The 25,687-nt window shown below is 36.2% G+C and overlaps 1 protein-coding gene across 7 annotated transcripts in view; it reads left to right on the top strand.

Moving 5' to 3' along the window:
- The window catches only part of BRAF (B-Raf proto-oncogene, serine/threonine kinase), a 157,105-nt gene extending 131,665 nt beyond the window's left edge, over window positions 1–25,440 (top strand). For 5 of the 7 annotated variants that reach the window (XM_068973430.1, XM_068973428.1, XM_068973425.1 and 2 more), the window contains 6 exons: window positions 1,798–1,844; window positions 2,645–2,763; window positions 6,629–6,760; window positions 15,767–15,901; window positions 19,461–19,614; window positions 25,348–25,440. In XM_068973430.1, coding sequence (XP_068829531.1) covers window positions 1,798–1,844; window positions 2,645–2,763; window positions 6,629–6,760; window positions 15,767–15,901; window positions 19,461–19,614; window positions 25,348–25,370 — 610 coding nt within the window. In that variant the 3' untranslated portion in view covers window positions 25,371–25,440. Of the gene's footprint in view, window positions 1–1,797; window positions 1,845–2,644; window positions 2,764–6,628; window positions 6,761–15,766; window positions 15,902–19,460; window positions 19,635–25,347 lie in introns of those variants that run through there. The other 2 variants (XM_068973429.1, XM_068973427.1) reach the window with 2 other exon arrangements.
- The last annotated feature ends 247 nt before the right edge of the window (window positions 25,441–25,687 follow it).

Raw genomic sequence — 25,687 nt, 5'->3', positions numbered from 1 at the left:
GCTGATGCAACTTTGGCCTGTCATAGATTTATGCCATTTACGATTATATATCACCAGCTCAGCCATTATATTTTATATCTTCTTAATTATCTAGTATTTTCCTGGTCAGAAATTTTCTCTCTTCAACCCTCTAGTTACATTTCTATCTACATTATTCTTGGTGTATTTCTTTGTATCAAATTTGTTGAAAAGATTGATCCTATCCATCAAGAATACCTGTATCTTCCCATCTTGTAACTTCATCATGCCTCTCTGTTTTCATATGTACCACTCATTTGTTGTTGTTGTCTTTAATTTCAAAGGACCCAGGACCTTTTCTGTGTACTAAATACTAATAAGCTAACTGAAGTCCCAAACTCCACCACCAGTATCATGACCTATCCGCTTTTCTTTCTAATGAGGATAAGGTCTCCCCATCTTTGAACAGCTTTTGATTGACTCACTTTTCTCCTTTTGAACCTTTCTATGTCACTACAGAACTTTTCAAGCATATGAGGCCTATAACTGATAACTGTGTTTTCTTTCGATGCAAGAGTGAGTGTGATGTAGCCTATCAAACTCTCAGCCTAAAAATTCATGACAACAAGATAATTTCAGATTGTGATAAATGCTATGAAGGAAATAAACAGAATAATGTAAGAGTAATTAGAGGAGAAGGAGTTGGCTTTGTATAAGCAGTAATCTTAAATAAAAATTTTGTCTGAGAAAAGATTTCAAAGTCTTGATATCTGGATGAGGAAATTGAAGATGAGAAAGCACAAATAATTAAGTTAATTATTTCCAAATGTTTTATTTTAAACTGTTCATTATATAATTTTGATTATATCATTTGAATTTTAAAGTCTTACTTTAAGGCAAAATTTATTTCCTAATAATCATTGTTAGATTTCAAAAGTCTCATATATCTGTTTTTCCTACAGTTAAATGAAGAAAAATAACCTTCACTAGGACATTATATTTATCTCATTGTCGTTGATTCAACGTATATGTATTAAATGTTTACCACATGCCAGGTACTCTACTAGGCACTGGGGTTAAACAGAAATAAACCAGACACAGCTCTTTCCCTCAATAAGCTCAACTGAGGCAGTTTTTAGGGGTAACAGATGATTTAAATTTATCATTGACTTTGAAATATATTTACTGTGTCTCTTACAGTAGCAAGTTCCTCAATAGTTTCAAGAAGGTATTTTAAGAACATATAATACAACATTTAAAAGTGGTTTTATTTTATCAAATGGAGTTTATATTCCGAATAGAAAGTGAACACAGGTGAAAAAAAAAAACATGAATCACACTGTTAACGGTAATAACTGAACAGGGGAAAGATCACTTCATTTATGGTTGAATCTTGGGAAAACGGCACTTAGGAGTCAAAACGTATATTCAATGTTAAGGAATAAGTCTCATTCAGTGGAGAATAGAATGAAAGCTAATTTGGTGTGGGAGCATTGATCACAGAGATGGGATTAAATACCAAGGTATACTTAAAGGACCTGGGTAAATAGGCGTGACTGGAGTAGAAGGTTTGTATTGGTAAATAGTAAAAGATAAAGCAAAGTCACTCAATAGAAAAAAAGATTTTGGTTGTACCATAATAGTAATGTGTTCCTAAAATCCTCAGTTCACTTGCAGTCTATTTTACTGTTGCTTCTATAAAGGGATTATCACAATGTGCAGTTTGCAGTTGTGTCATGAATCTAAGTAAATCTTTGTTTACACCCCTAAATGTGTTCTATAGATACTGAGGCAGAGTCCTTAGCCCTCCTCAGGTTAAAATGATGTTTTGTTTTTCAGTTACTTACACGCCAAGTCAATCATCCACAGAGACCTCAAGAGTAATAGTATCCTTCCTGAACTTGTCTGCGAAGTTTGAAAACATCCTGACCTTTTCTCCTGCATTTTATCTTCACATTATGTAAAACCAGTTTTCACGCTGAGTTCAACAATACACTGTAAAGGGAATCAATAAATGGGTTTGCACAAGAGGGTAGTAGTACACGATACTATAACCTGCTTTTGGTTTTTGAACAGCTGACCATTGCAAAAAAAAAATCTGTTAAGTCCTTATGATAGTAGGACTGTGATTGCTTGTTTATGTCCTGTAAGCACTATAACATGCATAGTTTTGTAGCTGTCTACTAGCTTCTTTCAGAGCCCTGACCTTGTTCAGTGGTCGCTGAGATGGAATTGACAGCTCTATATTATATAACAATGAGGTGAGGCAAACATAACGTTTTTTCTTCCTCCATAAGCCCAGATTCAGATCCGATCTTCCAGGTGCCTCAATGCTAGTGATGAGCTTTATAGCCTTGCTAGCAGTGCCAGAAGGATAATTTGGGCCTCTTTTACTAAAATCCGATGGGGAAGTCTCAAGGTCTCTCACAAACTTAGGAAAACAGCTTACCTCATCTTACCACGTTTGAGGCACCAAAAATCCTAAAAGCAGGTCATACAGTTCAAATAACACTGTTTTTAAAGCATACTTATTAACTTTAAAAGGAAATGTGAAGTACTGTACTTCCTTTTAAAGAATATCATAATAAAGAATTGTGGAAATTATATCTCATACCTAAAATCTTCATAATGCTTGCTTTGATAGGAAAATGAGACCTGTTGTTTTCCTTTACTTACTACACCTCAGATATTTTTCTTCATGAAGACCTCACAGTAAAAATAGGTGATTTTGGTCTAGCCACAGTGAAATCTCGATGGAGTGGGTCCCATCAGTTTGAACAGTTGTCTGGATCCATTTTGTGGATGGTAAGAATTGAGGCTATTTCTCCATTAATTAAATTTTTGGCCCCTGAGATGCTGTTATTAGAAAGTCATTGAAGATTTCAACTATAGTGTTCTCATAGTTCTCAGTATACACAAAAACCAATGTTGATCTTATTTTGTTATAAATAGATTTTAATTTTATCTTTAGGAAGAATATTATGGAACCAGCTTCAGTATATCTTAAAGGAATGTATCTTTTATAAGCACTGCTTAAGTTTTATTCAGAATTGTCTCTCTAAAATATTTTGTGTTTAGAATGTTCTGTGTATACTGTTTCAAAAAAAAACAAGTGTGCAATTTAAAAGTAGGTGTGATCTGTAGCCATTATTAAGGTTTCAATAAAAGAACTACTCCTTTTAAGAACAAGAGACTGTTTCACAATCTTTTTTAAACCTAAATTGGAAAGTTACTTTCTTTAGACTAGAAAGAACTGTATAATTATGGGCAGCTGGGAAAAGAAAAAGAAAAATGAAAGGTAGATTTTTAACACTGTCAGCCTTGTGTGCCCTGCATAGCTCCTTGTTCTTTCTTTATTCCTATTTCTGCTTTGTGGAAAAGAAGAGAGAAAAATTATAAGAAGAGGGAACTAAAACTTTTGTGCATTTCCTTTCAGCATGCTGTGAAAGGGGCGGTCATAGGGCTTTTCTTAAGCCAGCTCTTCTCAGGAGGGTCCTTAAGACCCTTTAAGGTTTCCCAAGGTCATCCTGTGTGAGACTAGCTTTTTCTTCATACTGTTCAACACATCACGACAGATTGAATGCATAAGTGAATAAGTGACCATAGCTGGCTGCTATTAAACCAGTCAAAAAGAACTACAGGGATTTCCCTGGCAGTCCAGTGGTTAAGGCTCCATGCTTCTACTCCAGGGGTTGCAGGTTCAGTCCCTGGTGGGGGAACCAAGATCCTGCATGCCTTGTGGCATGGCAAGGAAAAAATATTGCAGTATTCTTCTCACAAAGCTTTGTTTTAAAAAATCTAGTTTTCATTAAAAAAAAAAAAAGTAATTTGTCTTAACGGCTAATGGTTGTTTTATAATTTAACAAATATTTTAACAGTTCTTCAGTTAAGTTTTAATATGCTCAATATCTGTAGGTATAATCCACATAAACAGACGCTTCTTGGGGTCCTCCATGATTTTTAAGACTGAAAAATCCTGAGACCAAAAAGTTGGAGAACCTGTGCTCCAAGTTGAATACAGGATGTTCCAAAACTGTTAGTGCAGTTTTAAGTTTTAAATAACTGAATCTGCAGTAAAACTTTGGGACACCTGTTGGAAAAAGCAAAACTGCAAGGGCTTTCAAAGCCACATTTGCCTGAATTCCCTGAACTTATCTGTAGCAGTTCTAAGAAGAGGATTCTGAATTAGTCATGATAAGCCTGAGGTTAAATTTGGCTATGATTTCTTATAATAACTGGCATTAGTGTAAGTGGCAAGGTAGAAGGGAGTTGGCATTGGACTTGGAGTCCAGAGGTCTGTACTCTCGTACTTTTGACTCTTAACCTGCCTGTTTCTTGACCTCCTCCAAGTCTTTCCATCTTTAACACTGGGTTGAACTAATGGATTTTGAATGCCTTTTCTGGGATTTAGTAGTTAGAGCTAGGTATATTTTTCTTTAATATATGTCTGTTTTAATATATAATTATAAGCAAACTAATCATTGTAATCTGGATCTCAGACACCTTTAAGGCATACACCTTGTAACAAAGATAACAGTGTATCCTGGGAGAGGGTGAAATTGCAAAATCTACAATTATAAAGAAACAGTTGATACATGTTTTAAAGGTGTGTTTAACTAGTGTGGGAAAGTTAGCCTCAGTCAAGTCTCCAAGTTTGTCCTTTTCCAAAAACCTTAGATTATACAGTTTATAGACTATTATACATTGTTTTATATTTTCTTTTAATATCTTGTTTGTTAGTACATGGGTTCATCCTTTATTCCACCAAGCTGAGTTTTAAGACGAAAGATTAGTCAATAGTACACTTAATTGTTGAGTAAAATCCTTTGGAGTTGATCCTGCCTTCATAAACAGGAACATCCATAGACTAGGAGAGAAGAACTTGGTCAGAACCAAAGGTTAGGTAAGTCCCTGAATTATTTACAGTGGTATTCTCAATCTTTATTTATATCTTAAATAAGAAAACCTTTTGTGAAAATCTTTATGTTACTAAATTAATTGAGGGTAAATCATGCATTTCTTATAAATAGATCACATATGACTTTTCATCAAACCATCTACCAACAGCAGTGAAGTAAAACTAAATTTCAAGAAGGCAGTTCTTCAACTGTTCCTCACAGAAATTGCATCCTGGCTTTGAAAATTATGTCTGTATCATAACTAGCCTCTTAATAATCTGGCTTGTTCATTACATCACAGTTGTGTGGGGTTTATTTTGCACTGTACTACCAAGAACAGTTACCAAGACAATACATGACAAAACCAAGTAGATGTAACCTTCACCACACCCCCACCACACCCCATCCTTGACTTGCATCTGGGTCTCCCATACATCTTTCCCCTGGTGGCTCAGAGGTTAAAGCGTTTGCCTGGAATGCGGGAGACCCACGTTCGATTCCTGGGTCGGGAAGATCCCCTGGAGAAGGAAATGGCAACCCACTCCAGTACTTTTGCTTGGAGAATCCCATGGAGGAGGAGCCTAGTAGGCTACAGTCCATGGGGTTGCAAAGAGTCGGACATGACTGAGCAACTTCACTTCACTTCTCAACCTTGGTGGGCATTAAAGTCATCTGGGGAGCTATAAAAACTGGCAGTTGAAGCTGTTCCCATCCCTAGACTCTGATGGTGTATTACTGAGCTGGGTGTTCAGAGGTGAAAGGCTACATAGGTGATTCTGTTTTGCAGGTAAGACTGAAGAGTGCTGTCACTCCTTGTAAGATAGTCTGTCCTGCCTTACCCTGACCACTAACTGGGAATCTTGTTCCAGCTCTTTGGGCCATTTTTGCAGCTCGTCCTGGTTTTGGTATCAGACTCATGTTTTCACAAAGTCTTGTTACCCTGTTTTTCTCTAATTTCTTCCCAGTGAAACAGTCCAGAAGATGCAAGGTGAAGGAACTCTTTAAAGCCAATATTTAATCACCCATCTATTGTATTACATGTAAATGGCTAATAAGGAATCTAGTTGTAGACTATAGTAACTGAAATGTGTAAAAATATAGCAAATATGATTAGGTCTGTATCTTTGCCCAAGAAGCAGCAGCCAAGAGAATCTTTATACCATTTTCTAGTAAATCTACGTACTGTCTGTTGGTTTTATTAATAAAGCATCCATGGCATAATTATACTGCTTTTGGAGACAGGAAAGGCATTTGAATGTATCAGTCTTGAAATTTTACCATGATTGTCTAAGGTGTGCTGAGATGAGGAGATTCATTTGTACCAATGGGAAAACTTAAATTCTCAGGTGATTACCATAGTGGTTATGCTACTTCCAAATATCTCATAATGACAGGTCTAGGGTTTCTTTCCTGAGTCAGTAATGGAAAGTGGGAACTCACTCTTAATAGGATAAGTAATGGGAAAAATTCAAATGGCAGTAATGGTATTTTGTGTAGAAAGAGGACAGCTGTTAAAATTTTTTAAATCTTAATAATGTATATGGAATCTCAGTACTACTTCTCTCAGAGTTTACAGAGCATTTATTTTTTTGTTTATCTTTGATAATCAGTTTTCTTTCTTTGGCCATAAATAAGAGAATTGATTACATATTTTCCATGGGTTATTTAATGATAAAAACATTGTTTTGAGAATTATAGTAGTTTGGTTTTCAGTCGTTATTTGGTTGATGTGAATAATAAACAAGAATATTTTTCTTTTTATGTTCTACCAGGCACCAGAAGTAATCAGAATGCAAGATAAAAACCCATATAGCTTTCAGTCAGATGTATATGCATTTGGGATTGTTCTGTATGAATTGATGACCGGACAGTTACCTTATTCAAATATCAACAACAGGGACCAGGTAAATATTCACCATTTCTTGGGGTTCATTTTATTATTCGTCGAGAGGCTCCAATTCATTGTAGCAAAGAAGTCTTGGATCCCGGGTAAGCATGAAGGGTAGAACTCTTGATCTTGGTTCCAGGTTTAGAACCTTTTGTTCAGTACTTTTGACAGTAATAGCAGCATGTAAGACCTTTGCTTGAAATACCACACTTCAGGGTTGTAGTGGGATGCACCTCCTGCTCTCCTGACTAGACACAGTGCTGGATCTGGCTCCTGCCTCGTGACCGCGGCCCAGTACTGTAGCATCTGGGCTTAGGCCTTCTAGATTGTGCAGTCAGGTCTGAGCAGGCACTCAGCTGTGAACTTCTTGATACCAAGTCCTTTTAAAATTGCTAAGATTTCTCCCTATTTTTTGGATTTTTAAAGCTAGATAAATGAAAGGACTGTTATATCATGGTTTCATTTTTCTGTGATAAGAATTCAAATAGGAGGGAATTTTTTGCTTCTCTCTTCCTAAGCTCCTGGTCTCTCTTCCTTTTCTTCCAAAGTGTCAGCATAGCCTTGTTCAGCTCTTTGTCATTTTGATCCCAGCCATGTTAAATTCACCTAGGCTTTTAACATTGGCCAAGAAAAATGAATTTTCTTTACTGAAATTACCTCATATACCTCAACATTTTAAAAGAGTGTGTGTGTGTGGAGAGAGATTACAGCAGTTACACTGTTAATATATTAGAGAACAATAGTTGACCTTATAAATTGGGATTAAAATAGTATTTATACATTATACTGTGATTTGCATGTGAATCACTGGGATAATTTGTTTTAAAAATGAAGATGCTGGAGCAGATGCTGATTCAGTGGGGTGGGGTCCAGGCATCAGCATTTTAATGGGTTTGCTGGGCGTTTCTAATACACACGGAGAGTCACCAGTGTAAAGAGTCTTTTTAAAAGTATGAATGTTGTATGTGTTTGATCATAACCTCCCAACCTAATAAAATGATAGTTTTTAATGTATAATGCTTCCTTTAGTAGTTTTTTGGTCAGCAGTTCAACTGTCAATCTTTTTGGTAATACTGAAGCTTTCTAAAGATACTGGGTAGCTTTCTCACTAAGAATTTTTAACTATCATGTAATATCAGAGAATTAATCTAAGTTGTCATATGCTTGTGTGTACTTATTGAATCACCATATGACCCTAACTCAACAATGGCCTTGATTCTCTATCTTGAAGATTTTTTTAATTGGCTACATTTCCACCTAAGTTGATCTAAAACTAAAATTTTTTAATTGTTGTTTGGTCTTTCTAACTACTTCATAGCTTTAAAATATTGAATTATAGCTCTAAGTGTTAAAAAGAAATCTATGACCTGGCTTCTGATGACATGATTCTTTTAAGCCTCCATGAAACTTAGATTCAGAGTGGGCTAAAATAGAAGCTAAAGAGCATAATTGAAACATTGCACTTACTGTCCTTGTGACAGATCCTAGATCACTGAGATGATTGATTCGATGATGGCATTCTGAGGAGCAAGATAGCCTCTAATTTACCAGCTTCATGTGCTCTGCCTCTTACGGTCTAATTAACTCAACCATCCAGCGTAATACCCTGTGCCATGTTCAGTTTTCCTAGCCATACTGTTCTTCTAGATGAATTATGAGGGAATTTTAGTTTAGTTTCAGTTGATTTATCATAGAGACAAAAAATAATTTAAAAAATTATGAACCTAAGATCTGGATGAAATCCGTTTGTCAGTGAATAAGTTTGTTTTAATAAAATAATAAAGTTATATTATGGAAATAAGTAGCAGTGTCTCCAAAATACGGAAAAAGCATCCCAGAGTTCTGCACTCATCCACTTCTTGGCATTTTAGGTGCTTTGTCCTCCATGGGAGTGTAATAAATGCTGTGCAAGGGCTTACTTCCCATGAGAGAAGTGAGTGACCAACAGAAGGGTAAGGCCTTTACTAGTTAATTCTTTCTGGTAGTACAGTTAGAGCCTTCTGGAATTTGCCAGCCTGAAACCAAGTGTTTGATGTAGAGAAAGGATATGAAAGAACTGTGTTCTCTTCCCACCATCCCCATTCTACTTCATGACTTCCTAGTCTGTTCTTTCAGTGGCCCTTTTCACGGAACTCCCTCTTTTGAATTAGAAACTCTAGTCATCCTCAGTTAAGTAACCCCAGGTAGTGTTCCATCCATCTCCTTGATTTGATTTTTCTTTCTGTCTTTCTCATACTTTAATTTCCATGGCTCTCAGATTGGACTTCTGTTTGAAAATCTAGGAGTAATCTTTTATTTTTTTCATGGGAGATGGTACAGCTGCTTCTTTACTGTGTAATATAGGCCCATCCTCCCATATTCTCACCCCTCAGAAGTCTGAGGTGGCAGGTTTTGCCTGTAAATTCAAGATAGGACTGGTCAAACAGCCTGATGTGATGGCAGATGTTGGACTTGCAACCTGCATGACCTGGCCACTGTACCTCTAGGTATCTTTTTTTTTTCCAATTATTAAAAATAAGAGCTTGAACTAAAGAATTCCTTAAAGTTAACAAAGATCGGATTCTTTCCTAAACAGGCCTCTTAACTCCTTGAGGAATGACCATCCCTATGTGACTTTGCTGAGTAGCATGCCTTTTTATTTCACTTACCCGAGTGCCAAAAGCCTGAGAAATTGCTTTGTCCTTTCCCCTCTCTTTATCATTCTGTTTTGCTGTCTAGTCACCCTGTTCTTACCTCTTGCAGTGTAGCTTCACTACTAAATTGGGATTAATAATGTGCTCAGTTAAGCTAGGTATAGTGACTTTTTTTTCCCTTGAAGCAGAAGTGCTGTGTCATCTTAGAAGAAAATAACATAATGTTTATATTTCACACGAATTCCAGTTATTATTGCTGTATAACCAACCACCTAAAATGTAGTGACTTAAACGATAAATCTGCAGTGTGGGTTTCTCAGTGTGGAAGGTTTATCTCTGTTTAATATGGTATTGGCTGTGGTCAGTTCACTGGCTGGTGAAGTATCTACTTCCAAAATAGCTCATTTGCATACATGAGAAGGTATGACCAGTTAACCAGTTAGCTGTCAGCCGGAAGCTTAGTCATGGCCAAGGGCTGGGGCCTCAGTTCTTCTCAACATAGGTCTTTCTGTGAGGACTTTTTCACAGGAACCTTGGACTTCCTCACAGTATGATGGCTGAGTTCTAAGCTGCAAGATCTAAAGGAGACAGGAAGTGACAATTACCAGGGAATGGTAACAAGTATATTCTTGTTGTTGTTTAGTTGCTAAATTATGTCCAACTCTTTTGTGACCCCATGGACTATAGCCTGCCAGTCTCCTCAGTCCATGGGATTTCCCAAGCAAGGATACTGGAGTGGGTTGCCATCTCCTTCTCCAGGGGATCTTCGCGACCCAGAGATCAAACCTAAGTCTCCTGAATTGGCAGGTTGACTCTTTACCACTGAGTCTCCAGGGAAGCCAATAAGTTATCAACATGCAAACTATTTTAATTAAAAATTTGTGATACCTACTGTATGGGATTTAGAGTGATACAAAGATGAGTAAAACGTAGGCTGTGCTCTCAGGGGAGTTCACAGTTCTGTTGAGGCAGTGCAGGAAGTGATGTGGAGGATGAGCAGATGTGTGCTCCAACAAAACAGGAGTGAGTGGAGGGTAGGGATACCAGGAGTGCAAGTACAGACGTGTAGACTGAGGATGAAAGTAACCAGTCCCAGAATCTCAAACCGAGCTGTTGATTTTGTAGTATAAGTACCAGTTTAATTTCCTATCCATGAATTAAATCCAGGAAAGACCTTCCCTTAAAAGTTTAAATCATTGCAAAGAATGTAATTTTCAGTGTATTATATTGACATTTCCAAAAAATGCAATTATATAACTCTTAAATGTACCAATTAAAATCTAAGTCATACTTTATAAGTTTCGGAACTTCATTGCCATCCAGTGGTTAAAACTCTGTGCTCACACTGCAGGGGACACAGGTTCTATCCCTGGTTCGGGAACTAAGATCTACACAATGCAGCCAAAATATGCATTATATATATATATATACACACACACCAAAAAAACATGTATGAATGAATATTATATATTTAAAATTTTCTGCAAGTTTTACCTGGCTCTTTTTTTGCCTTTAAACTATTGAATATTTGTATTTTTCTTTCTCCAATGAATTTTTTTCCTAATGTAACATTTTTATGCTTTAAAACCTCTTATTGATCACTCAAATTATATCTCTGCAACAAAAAATATGGATTTTAATTTAGAGTTTTAAAAAAAAGTTGCCAGTGACCTTAAGCTCTGTTAACTTTTTAAATTCCAAATTATCTATTAACAATTATTAATATATACCTGATGAAAATAATATACGAGTTTTGATAAATAGAAACAGGTAAAATTTTATTGGAAATGTGTATTTTAATGAACAACATGGGATTTTATTTTCTCTTCATCCATATATTTGTGAAAAATAAGACTTTTGCTAGAATAAGCGGGGACTTAGCATCAGTCCTTTTTCTAGTTTTATTTTTAAAGAAGTGCTGAGAAATATTGTTCAAATAAATATTAATAGTATGGGAAAGTCAGAAGTTTTGTCCCAACTGTATGCAGAGCTCAGCAGACTACCTTCAAGTTCAGTAACTCATTAAGTCTTACAGAACTCACTGGAAATTGTTAATACTCACATGATGGTTTATTAAAACAAAGGGATACAGGTTAAAATGAGCCACAGGAAGAGGCGCATAGGGCAGAATCCAGGAGAGTGCCACATATGGAGCTTCCAGTTGTCATCTTCCAGTGCAGCTGTGGCCAGTACTAAGTTCTGGCAGCCACGTGTGACAGCATGCAGAAAGTATTGCCAGCAGGGAAACTTGCTGGAGTCTTGGAGGCCAGAGTTATTCTCAGGCCTCAGTCACATAGATACAGTTGGCCACCTTAGTTTAGCCCCTGCAGAGGTCAAACCGATACCATATAACTTAAAGCTCTCTCTGCTGCTGCTACTGCTAAGTCTCTTCAGTCGTGTCCAACTCTGCGACCTCGTATACGGCAGCCTACCAGGTTCCTCCATCCCTGGGATTCTCCAGGCAAGAATACTGGAGTGGGTTGCCAAAGCCGTCTCAGTAAATCACAATGATAGAATAAGACTGTCTGACATGATCTTAGACTCCCAAGTAAACAAAGGCACTCTTACCAGGCAGAATATTCCAGGGCTCAGAGATTACCTTCCAGGTGGTGCTGGTGCCTAGAGGGGATCTTCCCAACCCAGGGACTGAACCAAGGTCTTCTAGGAGCCAGCCCTCCGTGTGGGCAAGATTAATTCTTCACCACAACTGTGTCACTGGTTATTTGAGCTCTTTCTGTGGTCATGGTTTAGCCGCCAAGTCACGTCCAGTTCTTGCAGTCCCATGGGCTCTCATGTGCCAGGCTTCTCTGTCCATGGCATTTCCCAGGCAGGGACACTGGAGTGGATTGCCATTTCCTTCTTCAAAATATATAAATATATGCATAGAAATACTATAGTTTTATTAAACTAAAAGTAATAGCAAGTTATTTATTTGGAGAAGAGTCATTAAAATTGAAAATTCTATCTTTATAAAACCAATTTTATTTCACTAAAATACTCTAAAAGTTGAATTTAATTTTCAAAAGAAAACATAAGAAAATATGTATCTATTCTACAAGTTGATCACATAAAACCATCTTAAACTATTTCACAAGCCCCCAAAATAACAAGACTTGTCAGCTTTCACACAGATTATATTGCTTGACCTACTTATTGCTTCTATTGAATTTTCTTCTTTGCTTTATTAAAAAACAGAAGTTAATTAATGTCAGTTAAGACAAAGCCATGGCTAACAAACACAAAAAATGCTCAGCATCACTCATTATCAGAGAAATGCAAATCAAAACCACAATGAGGTACCATCTCATGCCAGTCAGAATGGCTGCTGTCAAAAAGCCTACAAACAATAAATGCTGGAGAGGGTGTGGAGAAAAGGGAACCCTCTTACACCGTTGGTGGGAATGCAAACTAGTACAGCCACTATGGAGAACAGAATGGTGATTCCTTAAAAAACTGGAAATAGAACTGCCGTACGACCTAGCAATCCCACTGCTGGGCATGCACACCAAGGAAACCAGAATTGAAAGAGACGCATGTACCCCAATGTTCATCACAGCACTGTTTATAATAGCCAGGACATGGAAGCAACCTAGATGTCCTTCAGCAGACAAATGGATAACGAACTTGTGATACATATACACAATGGAATATTACTCAGTGGTTAAAAAGAATGCATTTCAGTCAGTTCTCATGGGGTGGATGAAACTGGAGCCTACTATACAGAGTGTAGTAAGTCAGAAAGAGAAACGTCAATATAGTATATTAACGCATATATATAGAATTTAGAAAGATGGTAATGATGACCTTATATGAAAGACAGCAAAAGAGACACAAATATAAAGAACAGACTTTTGGACTCTGTGGGAGAAGGCAAGGGTGGGATGATTTGAGAGAAGAGCGTTGAAATGTGTATTACCATGTGTAAAATCAATGACCAGTGCAAGTTCAATTCATGGAGCAGGGCACTCAAAGCCAGTGCACTGGGATGACCCAAAGGGGTGGGGTGGGGAGGGAGGTTGAGAGGGTTCAGGACGGTGGTACACGAGTACACCATGCATGGCTGATTCGTGTCAATGTATGGCAAAAGCCACCACAGTATTGTAAAGTAATTAGCCTCCAATTAAAATCAATTATTTTTTTTTAAGTCTGTGCAAGGAAAAGAGACAGAGCCATGGATCAGAAGCACATGGCCATAACTGAAGATTTTGTGAACTCTAGCGAGGAAAAAATTTGCTCTTTGAACAATAAGAAGGAACTCTATAAAATGTAACTGAGAACTGTTCAACAGGTTGAAAGATGCCATTGGAACTGACAAAATGTTTCTTAAACATAAATGATCAAACAATGAAACTACATAATATCTCCTCTGGCTGAAACAGTCAAGAAGTTTAAAGTGCTTAAGTTAAAAATAAAATCCTAGTAAACAATGAGGACTTACAGTGTAACATAGGGAATATCTTACGATAACCTGTAATGGAAAAGAATATATATAACTGAATCACTTTGCTGTAAACTAGAATCTGACACGAAGAAGGCAATGGCAACCCACTCCAGTACTCTTGCCTGGAAAATCCCATGGATGGCGGAGCCTGGTAGGCTGCAGTCCATGGGGTTGCAAAGAGTTGGATACGACTGAGCAACTTCACTTTCACTTTTCTCTTTAATGCACTGGAGAAGGAAATGGCAACACACTCCAGTGTTCTTGCCTGGAGAACCCAGGAACGGGAGCCTGGTGGACAGCTGTCTATGGGGTCGCACAGAGTCGGACACGACTGAAGCGCCTTAGCAGCAGTAGCAGCAGAATCTGACACAACACTGTAAATCACTACACTTTCTATTGCATACCAAAAATTATTTAATAACTTGTTGTTAAAAAACTATTTTAATAATTAGCTAGCAATTCAGTTGATTTTGCTGAAAGCAAAGAATTGGAAACCAATTGTCTTACAAAGGAATTTGCTACCCTAGAGTCCAGTTAGATAGCAGTATCTGAAAGTGTCCCTTTGGTACCCTGAGCAGTTTTACACCTTGGCGCAGTGTGATATATGCAATATATTGTGATTGCAATATGTCACACAATGCAGTGTCATTTATGCAATACATTGTGATATGCAATATATTTAAATTGCATATGTGTAAAAGATATGCCTGTTATGAAGTGGGAGAAGAGCAGTTACAACAGAGAAGATGGGAAAGGAGGTAAGCGAAATTAAACTAACTTCACTTTGGTGGTGCTCAGGCAAATCAGCGTGTAGTTAAATAAGGGTTAGTACAGCACCAAACCAGAAATAACATAAAGTAGGATATCAAACTTGACTGCTCCTAAAATTCATCAGTTCTGCCCTGAAACCAAGGATCTCTGACTGCCTGTTTCCACCTTAGGCTCTGTCGTTTTTCAGTAGCTAAGTCATGTCCCCATGGACTGTAGCACTCCAGGCTCCCCTGTCCTTCACCATCTCCCAGAGTGTGCTCAAATTCACGTCCAATGAGTCTTATCATACTGTCTAACCATCTCCTCTGCTGTCCTCTTCTTTTGCCTTCAGTCTTTCCAGCATCAGAGTCTGAGCATCCAGTCTACCCCTGTTGAACCTGTTCCCTCTAAGATCAAAATCCCTCTCTTCTCCCTAAGACTTAAGACTGCTAACATCTGTCTTTACCCACTTTCAAAAGAACTGCAAGTCAGAAAATTAGAAAAGAAAGAAATCAGAAAAATTATAAATCTTTGCGCGCAGGGAAGATAAACCTTTTTACTTTGATAAACAGAAGATGTTAGTTCCCAATTCACCTTCTGACCTCTGGAGGAGACTCTGATTCTCAGACTTATTTAACTCAATGCCCCATTAGAGTTTCCTCAACAAGAGTTCAGAGTTCAGATGCCAGAACAACTGCTTAACAGATTAACTTTACCAAAGGTTAACTCTTGGTTGAATGGAAGAGGTACAATCTGATCTGTGTTTCAGAATGGTTACCCAATCAGTGGGAAAATGGACTGGATAAAGAAAGACTGAAAGCGTGGGAAGCAGTTAGGAGACCTTTGCAGTACTCATGGGATCATGAAGATTTCAGCTTGCAGCACATTAAGTATTGATTCCCCATGAAGTGAAGTCACTCAGTCATGTCTGACTCTTTGTGACCGCATGGACTGTAGCCTACTAGACTCCTCTGTCCATGGGATTTTCCAGGCAAGAATACTAGAGTGGATTGCCATTTCCCATAATCTATGATATAGAAGACTCTGAATACTAGTGGCATTGTGCTTTTTAATTTTTTATACAAGTGTAATGTACATACAGAAAAGTCCATGTCTTACATACACAGCTTGTTGAATTTTCAATGTTTTCACTTATTTACAAGGTTATATGATTTGCCTTTTTTTTTTTCCTCCCCAGATAATTTTTATGGTGGGACGAGGATATCTGTCTCCAGATCTCAGTAAGGTACGGAGTAACTGTCCAAAAGCCATGAAGAGATTAATGGCAGAGTGCCTAAAAAAGAAAAGAGATGAAAGACCACTCTTTCCCCAAGTAAGGAAAAGCTTTATGTTACCTAAAAGGACAGACTGATAATTCTAATGCAGATTTTTAAGTACTTTTTTAGAGCACACAGTTTGTATTTCACAGATTTGGATTACTTGTGATTATGTGCAGACTCATATAAGTAAACACATTATTATTAAAGGTGATTTATAAAGGTTGAACCTAGTAACTTAGGATCCCAATACAAAATATTCAGAAAGCTTTTGCTTTTGTCTAGCAGTTCTCAAACGTTTTGATCTCAGAACCATTTTCTACACTTAAAAATTATTGAAGACCCCCAAAGACCTTTTGTTTTTGTAGGTAGTAATTCCCATTTTAGAAATTAAAACTAAGGTTTTAAATATTTGTTTATAAATTTACTTAAACATAGTAAAACCATTACATGTTATGTAATGTTTTATGAAAAAAATGTATTTTCCAAACAAAAAAAAATTAGAGAAAAGTGACATTTGTTTTATACTTTCTCACAAATTGCTGCAAAAAGAAGACAGCTGGATTCTCTGCTTTGCATTCATTATGTTGTAATATCTTACATTATATAGCCTCTGCAAACTCCACTTATAAAGTAATGACAGTAAAAAAGGCAAATAATATCTTAGTGTTAGTGCAAAATTAGTTTTCTACAGACTACACTTTGTGTTCTACTTTTATTCTTCTTGACAATAAAATAAATAGGTTGCAAGCATCCCTCTAATATTAGGTTATTTGAAGAGGCATTTTTACCTGGAGCAAAAAGAGATGGCAGCTCTTGGTGTTGTCTGCCATTCTCTAACTCTTGGAAACTTTCCACAGGTTCTTTTCAAGTTGAAAGGCTAATAGCCTTAAGTTAATAATTTTTCATAAGCCTCATGAACTGGAACTAAGTACCTGAACAAGCTTAGGAAGTTTAGCTGTAGTAGGTATGGTCATAAAAATTCAGTGTTTTATAATATCTCGGAAATTCATTATACGCAATATAAATCTGTTTCAGTTAAATTCATTGGAAAAGGAAATGGGCTGCCGTCTATGGGGTCGCACAGAGTTGGACACGACTGAAGCGACTTAGCAGCAGCAGCAGTTAAATTCATCATACGCTGTATAAATGTTTCAGCAAGTCGGTCCAGATTTCACATGGAAAGTGCTGACTTCCATAACTCAGCTACCAGAATTACTGACTTGGTCTTTTGTGAATCTTATGCCTTTGAGTACCCAGTCCTAGCTAAGTTTCTTGGAAGTCAGTGTTACAGAAATATGTGAGTCTTTTATTCCCAACTAAAGAATTAAAGATAGAATTTATGCTTTTAACCAGTCTCTCTTGTCCCAGAGCAGGGAGGGAAGGCTGAAGGGCTGGGTGAGTAGATTTGTTTTACAAACTGGAATTCTACATTGCTATTTCTTTGAGGGAGAGTTGGGGTTTTTTAAACCCAGGAAAACCACTGGCTTATGACTGTCGAAGTAAACGACCAGTATTGTTACAGGTCTCTGCACCGTGTTCTCGTTTTCACATCCCAGGTGCTAGGCCCCCCCCCTCCCCCGTTTAACATGGTTGATGTACATTAATAATGTAGATTATATCCTTAGGCTCACTTTTCAGATGGTATTAAAAGGGACAAAATGGTCATATTTCTAAACATAAATAATATTTTACTCTTTTCATGGTATTAGAAAATGAACTCCATATATGAATATTCCAGATTATTAAATGCTGCCACTTTAAGTACTTTTTTCACGTTTTCATTATAGGCTCTTTCTTCCCACCATACACAAATTTCAGATGGCCAAAGGCTTACATGTAAAAAACAAAATTATAACAAATGATTTTTACAACCTTAAGGTAGGAAAGGCTCTCCTAAGCAGGAGACAAAATTCAGAAGTTATCAGGGAAAAGATTAGCAGGTATGACTACATTAAACATTTTACATCTCTATATAGTAAAAACAATATTGAAAGATAAATGCTGAGGAAAAAAATTGTAGCATGTATAATAAAGAATGATTATGTTATACAGATCCATAAGTAAAGGTAGACAGTAGAAAACAAACAAAAAATATGCACTGGTGCTACACAAAAAAAAATACAAATGGTGAGTGAACTTGGCACAAGATGTTAAGAATTCAGTGATAATCAGTAAAATACAAAGTCACAACTGTGAAATACATTTTTATTTTTGTCTGTCAGATTAACAATATATCCAGCATTGGGAACAATGTTGGGAAGTGAGGAAGAGCTTTTCTTTTAAATTTTGTTGGTAGGAATGTGAATTGGTTTGGCCTTTTGAAAGGACTTGGTAGACTCCATAAACTTAAAATACATACACCTTTTGCTCTGGTAATTCCACTCCAAGAAATCTACTCTGTATGCTATAGAATCTGCTTCCAAGTATCCAGATAGATACTAGACTGTTAACTCTAATAGGAAAAATTAAAGACGTAAAGATCAAGGTGTCTGTGTAGATGGCTTGGATGTCAGTGAGGGGAAAAGAAAGTAATGCCGAAAAATGTGTAGTTTGATACCATTTTAAATGGTGGTGAGGGTGGGGCTGGGCTCTGTTTTCATATGTGCATGTTTATGCATAGGAAAGGTCCAGAAGAAAGTATAGACTCTTTAACAGTGGTTACCCCTGGAAGGTACGATTTATACTTTTCTGTATTATTTGAATTTGTATTTGTGTGTTATAATTTAAAAATTTTTGTAACAACGCTTACTTCTTTGCCTTCTTATACTAATCATTATACAGATTTCGTTTAACTGTAAAAAAATTTTGGTGGCTCAGAAAAATAATAATAATTATATAATGTATAGAATACTACTGTATAGTATATAATCATAGTAGTAATCATTGTGGCTGCTAAAATTTTATTGAGTACTTTCTATATGCCAGGCGTTGTGCCAAGCTCTTCATATGTGTGTTTCATGTGTTACCATGCTGTGTGCCTTCAGGAGTCGTAACCTGTTTCTTTGTACTTAAAAATGTGCTGGATTTCTACATTTTGTTTATTGGTGTCTATTTGTAGAGTTTTCTCGTCTTTTTTTTTTTACTCATGGGTCATCATCTGTCACTTCTCACTCCTGTGGCACTAGGGTCATTGGGGCCCTATTTTTAATTATATGTGTGAAAGATATTTCCCAATACTAAATTTCTTTAAAGAATGAGTTGCTCTAATGGTTCTGTTTATAAAGTCATATAGTGCTCTGGTTATTTATGCTCCATCTTCTTCCCAAAAGGGACTTGTGGTCTGTGAGAAATAGGTATATAGTTGATCTTAAATTTTTTATTGTTTACTATCCCAAGGCTGGCAAATGATCTAAAATTATAAGATGTAAATAAAAACTAACTATGGGTTTCTTTTCTCATTCAGTTTATAGAGATAAAAAGATGTAATAGTTAGGTAATTTTCTCTTCTTTTAAAGGAAAAGTATGTTTCTTTAGTACATTCCAGGCATTTGGGATTATAGTAAAAACAATGTAAGATTTCATACACTTTCTTATAAAGTATAATGGGGCTCTTAAAGATTAACACCATCTACATTTTCATTCTTTTTTTCCTTTTTTTTTTTCTTTTTTTAGATTCTCGCCTCTATTGAGCTGCTGGCCCGCTCATTGCCAAAAATTCACCGCAGTGCATCAGAACCCTCCTTGAATCGGGCTGGCTTCCAAACAGAGGATTTTAGTCTATATGCTTGTGCTTCTCCAAAAACACCCATTCAGGCAGGGGGATATGGTACGTTTCCTGTTCACTGAAACAAACCGAGTGAGTGACAGCGTGTAGGAGGGTAGGAACAAAAGAAAGTGAACATATGTTTGCTTATATATTTGTTAAATTGAATAGGATTTTCCTTTTTCTTTAAAAATGAGCAAAGGAACATGTATGTTTTTTAAGTCTGGATATAGTTTTCTTCCCAGTCTAAAATCCGTAGTTAGCATTAGATTTTCAACATCGAATTTTTTTTTTTAATTCACAGACATTGCTGAAAATTTACTGTACCTTTTCCAGAGGCTTTACTTCCCATTCCAAGTTTGTTTTGTTTACTTGGTTAGTCTAATCATTAAACTTTAGTTAAACTTTCCTCACCTACCTTTTGCTGTTAGCTCTCCCACATCCATTAGGGGCTCCAAGAATAGCACTATCTGTGTGTGTGTGTGTTGGCAGGTGGGAAGCTTGATGGTAAGTTAGGCTGTGTTAGTGAAGGTAAACTGACCAGGTCTAATTAGGAGTCACTAGAATTGAATAAGCTTATTTTTATTAATATTTTATTAACTATTTCTTTTTGTAGTAATTTGGGAAATATCATTGTTCTTTATTCCCTTACAGCAGTATAAATTATCGGTGCAGGTAACCAAAGATATTACTGAGGAGTGGCATGTTTGACATGAGTGACATGGTTTAACTTTGGATTTTTAGTTAATATTTCTTTATATATTAAGGATGTCTTACACATTATAGAAGTCAAATTAGCTGACAAAAGTATTGCCTCCTCTTCCTCCCAAAAAGCACAGCAGAATTTTCTGGGAACTTGTAGGATTGTTTGTTTTCTTTTGGATAACTGTGGTTGCCAAACAACCAAGTAATTGGTTTTCTTAAAATTATTATTGCTTTAGATTATACTCACCTCTCATGATGCCTGTTAGCAATCACTTTGTCCATGTGTTTTGTAAAATATCTTTCCTCCTTATATTCTTTGCCCAACAAGAGTCCACTCGTTATGAATGAATGCTATTTTCTTTTTTTGATTCCCCAGTATAATTAGTATGTTTAGTGCTTTCTAGGACTTCCACTTTCTTGTATTAAAAAAAATAACTAATGTGGCAGTCAGTATATTCTTACTGTGAATCATAGTCTTTACTGGGAATCAAAGTGAAAGAAGCAGCATTGCTGTTTTGACTTCAGAGTCAGCCTAGGGACCAAAGCCTCTTAAAAACACCTTCATTTACTCAATTTGGATTTGTGATGATTTTCATTATAGCTGACAATTCAAGGTTATTCAGTGGCACACAGATAGCATCTGCATAAATGCCTTTCTTCTTGAAAATAAAGGAGAAAATTGGGAAGACTTTACACTAATGATAATTTAGTCTTTAAGTACCACAGATAACACACACCATAAATAAAATTCTGAAATATTTTCTTTCTTTAAGTAAGTTAGACTTCATCCAGGGAAATCACTCATTGATAAGTTTGACATAATTTTTGCCCATCATTTGGGTAGCTTAAGATAAACAATACCATTCATGCTTTTAAAAATCTATTCATAACTTTTAGTTTAGGACAAGAACATTTCTTGTATTTTAAAAAACGAGAATGAAGTCATAAAAGAATGTGACTTATTCAAAAACATCAAAATTCATGATCTCTAAATTTTCCAGTGACACTAAAGATACGATTATTAGTAACTATTAGGCTGGGGTTTATTTATTCGTGAATTGAACAGCAAGCATGTAGCTAGCAAAGTTTTTACAAAATTGACCTTGATCTGTGGAACGTTCAAACGTTTGGGCCAGAGTCACATGATCTTTCTGTTGATAGCGCTCTGTTATAGTTTCCCAGCATAGTTTCTTCACGTTTATCTTCTTGTCTTTATTCACCCTCTTTTTCCCTCCAACGCTACCTCCACACCAACACCACCCAGCCAGCGCTCCACTTCTGCTCTGACTCTTTTCCGTCCTCTCTTTACCAGTCTCTTTTGCCAGAGGGCATTGCTAAACTCTTAGAACTGCTCAGAAAACTTATTATACCACCGCACTGACATTTGAACATGCCTTCACAGGGTTACATGGTAATTCTCTTCTTCCCAAATTGGGCCCACTGGAAGTGTTATTGGGAGAACATTAAAAATGTAGCAGGTGAAATATTTAAATAACATGGATACAGAGAATGAAACGTGGTAGTTTTCCTTTCTGTTGTTGCTGTTTGTTTGATACTGAGTTTTAGATGTGTTTGTTCTCCAAACAAGAAAAACATTTTCCTAACCATTTGTAGAGTTAATCTTTTTGGCTAAGGAATTGAAACAGAAGGACCAACTTTCATGCTCTTGCAACTGACAGCTTCTTTCCTAAAACCTGTACGCTTGGATATTTTCATTAAAGTTGATTTCCTTCAGAAGGCAGCCTTTTTATAAAATATTTTACATTTGAAAAGTTTACTAGTCAGTGATAAGGAATGAGGTTTGTCTTTTTGATTTTAAGTAATTTAGGGATCACAGCATTTAAATAAAATACTTCAGGTTTGTTTTTTTTTTTTCAGATATTACTGTATTGTTGTACCAGCCATTTAAATCCTAACCAAGTATTTAAACTCATCCTCTCTAAAGTAGTGACTAGTTAACACAGTAGCTTATATGGCCTTCCTGCCAAATGGATCAGTCTAATGTAAGGAAATCATCTACCCTTTTTTTAAAGTATTATGAAAATATTTCATGACAGAAACATTTTGTCAGTTATAGTCTTATTCGAGAAGTATTGAGCATTTCTAAAATACCTTTTCTGTGATGATTTCTCTAAGAATTTTAAAAAGTTCAGTGTGTCAGTGCCAGAATGTTCCTCATTTTTTTTTAAACTGCCTGAAAGGTCACCAGAAAGAAAGAATGGGACTTACTCTTGTTTCAAATGACTGCCCTTCTACATCTAAAACAGGGATTTATTTTTGTACAAAAGAACATTAGATTTTTCCTAGGCTATTTTATATTTAAGAAATTTTTATCAAATTATATGTCTAACAGTCACTGAAGTACATTTAACTCTGGAATTAAGAGTGATTATTTAGTAATAACTTAAAACTAGTTAGTAAAGTCCTTAGCTTTCAAACAAACAAATACTTGATATTTGAGGTGTCTGAAATCTTGGGGTCTTCCCAAGTGTTTTCTGCCTTTTTCCTAAATAAAATCAAATGGAAAATAGAGCTGAGGTTATTCTCAACCAGAAAGGAGGTTTTTAAAAAATTTTATTTTGACCTCTGACTGATTTTTGGTTAATAATTAAATTAATATACTGAGATTTTTTTTAAAAAGTCAGAATATCTAGATGTTTCATTTTGAATAACTTCACAGAAGCAGATTTGGCTCTTACATCAAATAAAAATAGAGTAGAAGTTGGGATTTATAGATTTCCTGATATACAAGAAGGAATAAGCAAGAAAAAAGGTTTGTTTTCCCAAAATCATATCTATTGTCTTTTACCTCTATCTTTTCTTAAATTGTCTGTGATTTCAGAGGCATGTAGAGTTCTATTGATACCTAAACTATGAGTTCTTTTTTTTTTTTAATATGTTTTGGTTTTTTGCCCAAGAGGCATATGGGATCTTAGCTTGACAAAGCAACAATTTTCTTGATGTCATTTTGGGTGAGGGCACATATTGCTGTGAATAGCACGGTGATAGCCACCAGGGACCAAACTTGCACCCGCTGCATTGAAAGATGAAGTCTTAAACACTGGACTACCAGAGAAATTCCTACACTATGAGTCCTTTTTGTCATCCCCTCCCCACACCCTCCACCCCCAGCCTAAAGTCTGATGATGAAATCAGCTATTCCATTAGAAGCAGTAGATTCTGGTAGCATGATCTTTAGTTTGTTAGTAAGATTTTGTGCTTTGCCGGGTTGTGTCGTTTTAAGGCTGATATTTAAGTTTGTCAAGTAGAATGCTGTTCAAATTGTAATAATGAGTAGGAAACATCTGAAGTTTTTTTTTTTTTTTAGTTATTTTTAACATGGTATATACAATTGAGCTTAGAGTTTATCATTTTCTGATATTCTTTTAATAGATGAATTCTATAAAAATTCCATTTTTTATAAAGATTTCTGTTAAGCAAATCCTGTTTTCACATTGGCTTCCTTTAAGGAGTTTTAGATTCTGCCGGATATGGTGACTGCTCATAAGACTGTTGAAAATTACTTTTAAGAAATGTATTAGAATACTTCTGAAAAAAAATAGCAACCTTAAAACCATAAGCAAAAGTAGTAGTAAGGATGTTTATATATTTCTAGAGTCCCTGTTTACATAACAGCCTCCTATGGTTGTACTTTAAATGTTTTGCTCTCCAGGGTTTTAGTAATAAGGCTTTTTTTCTAATCAGTGCCAAACTCCTCCAGTTCTTTTAACTTTAAATATGAGGTAATAAATCTTTTACCCTTCCTTGAGCTTCAGACTTACAACACCTTGGTCAATTGTTTGTTAAAAGGAATCCTTAAATGGAAAGAGACAATATCAGTGTCTGCTGTTCTGGTTAGTAGTTTTATTCAGAATGGAAAAACAGATTATGCATAATTGAAAATTGCTCAGGGGTATGTTCATTGTTAAGACCTTGGACTTTGGAGTCAGTGCCTAGCTATGCATTCCAGGCCTGCCATTTTCTGGCTGTGAAATTTTGAACAAGTTACTTAACCACTTTAAACCGCAGCTTTAAGAAGTAAATTAACCCCAGTAAATTAAGAAATAATAGCATCCGCTTCATAGAGTTGTTATGAGGCTCAGATGCAGTGCAAATGTGTATAAAGTATTCAGGGAGTCACCTGGTATACTATAATAGACACTAGAATAGTTGCTAATATTATCAGCATACAATCTGAGGATTCTGTCAGCCAATCATTAGCAATCTGTTGTTTGTTGGGACATGCCAGTGTTCTCCAGCTGAAATCAGTAGCAATCTAAAAATGGATAGATTATTCCTCATTTAAATAGTGTATTCATATAAGTGATTGCTTGGATCCTTATCAGAAGTTGCTGTTACTGGAAAATGATCTTAAGGCTGACTAAGTTGTGATAGTTGTCAGTTACCAGCTCCCTGAAATGAATAAGAGGAACCTATCTCTAGTTCCTAGTAGAAGGTATGGACAAAATAGTAGGTGAAAAACAATGTCTTGAAGCCCCCAAATTCAGTAAGCTTAAAAGACCTCAAAGGGTCTTGGCAGTTTAAAATTTGTGTGCTGAGAATGATGTTCATTGACATGTGCCTATATGTAATTTTTTGATAGTTTAAAAGGTGAAATAAACTACAGATGGGAGAGGTCTAAACTTTCTTTCCTTCAGTCAAATGTGTAATGTGGACATATTATTTGACCTGTGAATTTTATCTTTTACAAAAGGAGATTAATTCCTGCTTCTTCCTTCCTGATAGTTGCATTATAATAATGAAAATGAGTTGATAATTTGGGGGGAAAGTATTCTACAAATCAACTTTATTGTTTTACCATTGGTTTCTAAGAAATTTTGTTCATTTGAACTGTGTATAGCTTGATTAGAATCATAGCATGTAAAACCCAACTGGGGGATTATCTGCAGACTTAATGTCGTATTGTGTCAGTTGTCTTCTTTCATGATTTCAACCATTTTTGCTTTTGTCGCTGCTAGATCTGTAGTATATAGCTAGTCACCTTTCAGCGAGGTTTCAGCGAGGCTTTTCTGCATCTCTAGGTTATTTGAGATAACTTTTTTAAAATTAGCTCTTGTCCTCCCTCTACAGGAGAATTTGCAGCCTTCAAGTAGCCACACCATCATGACAGCATCTACTCTTATTTCTTAAGTCTTGTGTTCGTACAGTTTTGTTAACATCAAAACACAGTTCTGTTCCTCAACTCTTTTTAAAGATAAAAATTTTCAGTGCATAAGCTGGTATGGAACAGAAGGAAATTTCCCATCCAACAAAAGAGGGAAGAATGTTTTAGGAACCAGAATTCTCTGCTGCCAGTGTTTCTTCTTCAACACAAATACCACAAGTCTGCCCACTCCCAGGAAGAAAGAGGAGAGACCCTGAGTTCTGACCTTTTGATGGTCAGGCATGATGGAAAGAAACTGCTGCTACA

This window comes from Capricornis sumatraensis, chromosome 5, assembly GCF_032405125.1.
Source record: "Capricornis sumatraensis isolate serow.1 chromosome 5, serow.2, whole genome shotgun sequence".
In the NCBI taxonomy this organism is placed as follows: domain Eukaryota; kingdom Metazoa; phylum Chordata; class Mammalia; order Artiodactyla; family Bovidae; genus Capricornis; species Capricornis sumatraensis.
This window is presented reverse-complemented; position numbering and strand designations above follow the sequence as displayed.